At 39.9% G+C, this 5,513-nt stretch overlaps 1 protein-coding gene across 3 annotated transcripts in view; it reads right to left on the reverse strand.

Moving 5' to 3' along the window:
• The window catches only part of WDSUB1 (WD repeat, sterile alpha motif and U-box domain containing 1), a 14,964-nt gene that overhangs the window by 7,179 nt on the left and 2,272 nt on the right, over nucleotides 1-5,513 (reverse strand). For 2 of the 3 annotated variants that reach the window (XM_017823743.1, XM_017823742.1), the window contains exons 2-5: nucleotides 4,643-5,055; nucleotides 1,440-1,624; nucleotides 841-942; nucleotides 52-145 (exon numbers count right to left, since the gene is read on the reverse strand). In XM_017823743.1, coding sequence (XP_017679232.1) covers nucleotides 52-145; nucleotides 841-942; nucleotides 1,440-1,624; nucleotides 4,643-5,040 — 779 coding nt within the window. In that variant the 5' untranslated portion in view covers nucleotides 5,041-5,055. Of the gene's footprint in view, nucleotides 1-51; nucleotides 146-840; nucleotides 943-1,439; nucleotides 1,625-2,277; nucleotides 3,393-4,642; nucleotides 5,056-5,513 lie in introns of those variants that run through there. The other variant, XM_017823744.1, reaches the window with a different exon arrangement.

Consider the following 5,513-nt stretch of genomic DNA (forward strand, 5'->3'; position numbering starts at 1 on the left):
CTTGTGGAAAGCACTTCCCCGTGCTTTCCACAAGCACAAGGTGCTGCTTACCCCGACACCAACATCTGCCCATCGTATGAAAATGCACAAGCCAGAACTGGGGCAGAATGTCCATTCAATGTGCATTTATATTTTAATTTAACACCTAAAAATACGAAAAGGAAATTATTACATACGGGCATATCTGACAAGGTAGAAGACAAACTGCTTTTAGAAGCATAAAGCTCCACCAAAGATGTGACTCTGTGACATACCATCTACAAAGACCACAGAGACAACTTAATTTGTTGTCTCTGTGGTTCCTCACTTTGTAGTCTTAGCATGTCTCACAGTGTTTTAGATATTAAATGCATATCTGTACACACACTATTCATCCTTACAGACTTTTATATAAAAGAGATTATAAAAAAGTACCCTCTGTAGATGTTTTTGGCCATTTACCCCGTCTCTACATTGCAGTTTTAGGAGGAACCACTACTCTTTTCATTTCTCCAGCAATTGCTCAAGGCCCAGGACATACTGAAACATGAAAGCAAACCTCTCCATGGCCTGGCAGATTAAGAGGTTTCAACCTATTGACCTGTTCAAAGGCCACAGTAGATTTTTTTTTTTAAATCTTTACTTATACTGTTATTGATAAATAGATGGCTAAATAAAATCTACATGGGGCAGCAGCATCAAGTGGTGAATGCCTCAGCTGCTCTCCTGCTAACAGTTCAGAAAACTTTCAACTTGTGGTTAGTTTGGCTGTGAACCCAGCAGTATAATTTTGATCTTCGATTTAAACTGTCACTAAAGACTTAAGACATTGGTATATGAAAAAAACATTGCTGTGCTCACCTAAGAAATCTGCAAATAAAATAAACCAAAGCTTGATCTGATTATCTTGTCCACAAGAAGCCATCTGGAAGTATTTGAATTCATTTTCATTATCTGATAAAACTAAAATATATTAATGGGAGTTAGAAGCACTGAAAATAACAGCATACCAGTAAACTACATCAGCAAAAAATCCTTACAGAAGTTCTAAAATTGCTTAGAAGAAAGAAATCAGTATCATTGTTATACTGTTTCCTGAACAAGTAGATAAAGACCAGAGCTGTGCTCATATTTTAAGTTTTCTTGATGGTAAATGTTTGATTCCTCTATCTACTGAGTGCACCAACATACTCTTTTTAATTTTAATTCTATGGTTATACTAATTTTCTCTACAGTTCAGTAGTCCTCAAAGTTATCACCTTGTTTATTGACCTAGTACATTCTTTGCCACCTGCCTGACCACAGCTTTTACTAAAAATATTCACAATAATTTAAACGTCAACTCTTCCCAAGGTCATTTGTATCTTGAGCATCGCTAACAAAAATAATATGAAAAGAAGAGCTAGAAAGAACTTTTTTTTTTTTTAAATGTTCCTCCCCTGATGAGTTAAGTAACTAACCAGATACTGGATTTGAAGAAATATCACAGCAGGTAACACCAAGATCATGTGCTTTTTCATTATACAGGCATCTCATTTTATCATCCCAAATGGTTAAATCACCACTTGATGATCCAGTGACAAAGAAATTTCCATTGGGAGAAAATGCACAAGCCACCAAAGAACCATCTTTAACATTTCCAGACCTGAAAAGCAAGAGTACACAGGATTTGAATTTAGAATAAGTACAATTCTGAAGAAGTGATCTCTCAAACACCATCTGATACAATAAGCCAAACTTCTAAGTTCTGCACATCGGGACTTGGTAATACAAGGAAGAGAAACTCAACCCAGCTACGGGAAGAGATGCACTGCAGCAGGGAACACACCTGCTCTTTGACTGCAGGAGGAAAAACATGAGATGGCACCCCAAGGCAATCATTTTAACTGAGGGATAATTTTCAAACTACTTGCATGGACTTTACATTTAAAAGTAACATTCTACGGCAGGGTACATTTTAAAAGTCAAAGATAAATGCACATTATCATAACACAGATTTACATGTACACAAACAAGGGAAAAAAGATTCCCACAATTCCTCTGTTCTGTTTTTAAAGACAAAACAGAACACCTACTAACCCATATCATAAGCTGTAGCTGAGGAGAACACTTTGTGATTTATGATGCAGAGTTAATTCTGAACAACATGTACACAAGAGAAAGCAATGTGGAAAAAAAGTCTCTATCTTAACTAAGCCAAAGCACTTTGTAGAACTGATCTTTAAAGAAAATTTCTAGCAGATACAGAAGTGTGGTCAATCCTCAGGAGGGAAGTGGGGTCAACCTGACATCCTTTACCTTATCTGATAATAACCTAAAGTCAACTGAAAGTGTCTCACTCCTTTTATCGGACAGCAGATCCAGCCCAGCAGAGCTGAACCTACAAGTGCAGGAAGAAAATCAACAGCCATAAGCTACAGTCACATAGCAAGAAATGTCTGTCTTATTTACTCTGTCATTGTATCTTGTAGAAGCTGCTCATTCTCTTTTGCTGATAGAAGCTTTATTTACTGTGAGAGGTGTCAGACTTAATGTCACAGAAGTCAATAACTCTCCCCGAGAGTCTTGCTAATCAGACCCAGGACTTTCTACAAAGCACTGACTCCTTTAATTCTATCATTAAGAACACTATCAAATCCACTACTCCCATTTTCATATGTAGAATCCTTTTTCCTTAGTGCAGCTTTTAAAACTTTCCTTCTTTCACACAAAAAGTTGCAGATTCTGCTCTGAAAACGTAACAGTAACATAAACAGCACTGTACATGTTCAGAGTATGCATTTAAGACTTGTGGGCCAGATATTAGTATGGGAACTACTGAACAGAAAAGAGAGACCACTAAGAAATACACATAAATTAACTTGCTTTCATGATGTTCACATCCATCACACAGATTATTTAAATAGCCATCTTACTCCACAACTTGAACAGTCAATTACAACAGCAGAGCAGATAAGGAATAAGTGGCTACCTTTGTTCTAATTACCATCCACATATTTGGTCAAGTGACATAACAGTGTGGCAAAAGGTGTTCTCTTCTTCAACATCAACACAATCAACTGTTGCAAAAGAAACAGAGGACCACAGACTGACACTAAATGGTTAACTAACATCCTCTGACATAATTTTTAAGTACCTTGATAATTTCTATGTAATATTGATCTCAGTGTTTAAAACCAGGACATGTGCATTTTTCTATCTGCAGTTACAAATGACAGTAAAAAAATTTCATCAGCTGAAAATACATACACACACACACATCCCAAAATACATATAATTAAAGTTAAGCTGACTACTGCTGGCCGGTTAACACACTGAAATGAACTTTTAATAGCTGAAGGGGACAGGATTGGGATGTTCAAGTTCTTTCTTACTTCTCTACAATGCAAGCAATGTCAAAGCAGAATACTAAGGACTGAAATTCCAAATTTTTCTTAAAGATAAAAATAAGAAAAAATATGTAATCACTACTTCTTTATTGTCTGAAAACAAAACAACCACTTCAGCATTTCTTTATGCATTAGAAAAACCACGGTGGCAAAAATCTATAAGAATTCTGTTTATGGACAAATTTCCAGATTTACACTATTTCAAGTAACTACAATAAATCATTTTGGAAAACTTTACAGTTCCCATCTAAATCACTGCTGTGAAAGGCAAAGGCAGAGAGGCCACAAAAGCAGTAACAAGCTTGACAAGGGATTACCAACACCAAACAACCTTGGCTTTCACAAATGGCTGCTCCTTCAATCCTAAGTGAAAGTTCAATTCACTCAATCCTTAACTACTTTCCAAACTTTGAAGAGTAGTTGTGTAATTGCAGCTCTAAAACCTAAATAACATCTTGCCCAAGTACAGATTACAACAACTGGCCTGAAGACTTTCCTGAAAGACAGAGATGTACAGTAGGACTTAGAAGATCACTCTGAGGTTCATACCTTTAACTGTGCAACATCAATAAATATAATCATCTGCTTTGTTTCAAATGTTTCTTGGAAACCCATGTCATACTTAACTCATTTAGCTCCAATAATCCTTTCTGTCACTGTTATGTCTCAAATTGCATGGTTTCAGGACACGTCCATAGTTTCCAAACTCTGACTGCTGGATTACTATCAAGCTTCTAAGACCTTCCTGGACTCCAAACTCCTAGTAATTAAATATTTAATTTATACCACTATGTATAATACAATATGAAGTACACAGTACAGTCAGGCTCCATTAACTAACTGTATATTATGTATCGCAGTTTGCTGACTCGCTGTTTAGGAACCAGATGAAATGCAGTACACTATGCATCATGATTTCGTGTTAAATCAATGAAATGAACTTTTAAAAAAGTCAGGATTTAGATGCAAGATAACTGAGTAAAAATTAAAGCTTCTTGAGTTTGCATTAACATAAGAAAAACCCAAAAGAACCCAAAACCAAACCAACCAACCAACCAACCAAAACCAAAATCCAACAACAACAAAAAACCCCACCAAAAAAACCAAAAAAGACTCTGCATTTCTCCCAATCTTAGGGTCTCCCAAGTCCTATCCCCGTTTCTTCGTGATACCCATCAGCGGTGTAAGCCTGCGAGTCCTGTGCACAGCACAGCACACTACTCACACTACACTCCTGCAGGCCAGGGACGGGTCCGAGAGCCCCTGGCACTGACCTGTAGAGCTGGAGCGACCGGACGTCCCAGAGCACGAGGGTGCCGTCGGCGGCCCCCGCGAGCAGGCGGGAGCCGCGCGGGCAGAAGCGGCACACGCGGACGGGGCTGGCGCGCGGCTGCCCCAGCACCGCCAGCCGGCGGCCGTCGCGCGTGTCCCACAGCGCCGTGGTGCCGTCCGTGGAGCACGAGGCCAGCACGCGGCCCGACGGCGAGAAGCAGCAGCAGTGCACCGCGTACGTGTGGCCGCGCAGCGGCGAGTACGGCAGCTCGGCGAAGTCGCTCAGGGAATACACGCGAACGGTTTTGTCCAAGGAACACGTAGCCAAGCACGACGATGAGAAGGCGCAGTAGTTGACGTCATCACTGTGATCTGATAAACTGTGAATTAGTGTTGCCATTTTCAAATAAAGAATCTGAAAAAGAGTTCAACAGTCAGACTTAACTTCCCTATTTCAGAAGTGAAAAAACACATTCTCCAGGAAAAAAAAAAAAAGGAAAGAAAATTCATTTGCAAAGGCAAATTTTTCATCTAAGCATCATTTAGGCATAGAATCACAGAACAGTCTGGGTTGGAAGGGACCTTAAAGCTCCTCCTGTTCCACCCCCTGCCATGGGCAGGAACACCTTCCACTAGCCCAGGTTGCTCCAAGCCCCGGACACTTCCAGGGATCCAGGGACAGCCATAGCTTCTCTGGGCAACCTGTGCCAGGGCCTCCCCACCCTCCCAGGGAACAATTTCTTCCTAATCTCTAATCTAGACCTACTCACAGTTTAAATCCATTCCCCCTTCTATCACTATATGCCCTTGTAAAAAGTCCCCCTCCAGCCGCCTTCTAGAGTGTGGCTGGAGCATTTCACAGTGAAGACGGAG

The sequence above is a fragment of the Lepidothrix coronata genome, unplaced genomic scaffold (genome assembly GCF_001604755.1).
Source record: "Lepidothrix coronata isolate B3197 unplaced genomic scaffold, Lepidothrix_coronata-1.0 Scaffold105, whole genome shotgun sequence".
Taxonomy (NCBI): Eukaryota; Metazoa; Chordata; class Aves; order Passeriformes; family Pipridae; genus Lepidothrix; species Lepidothrix coronata.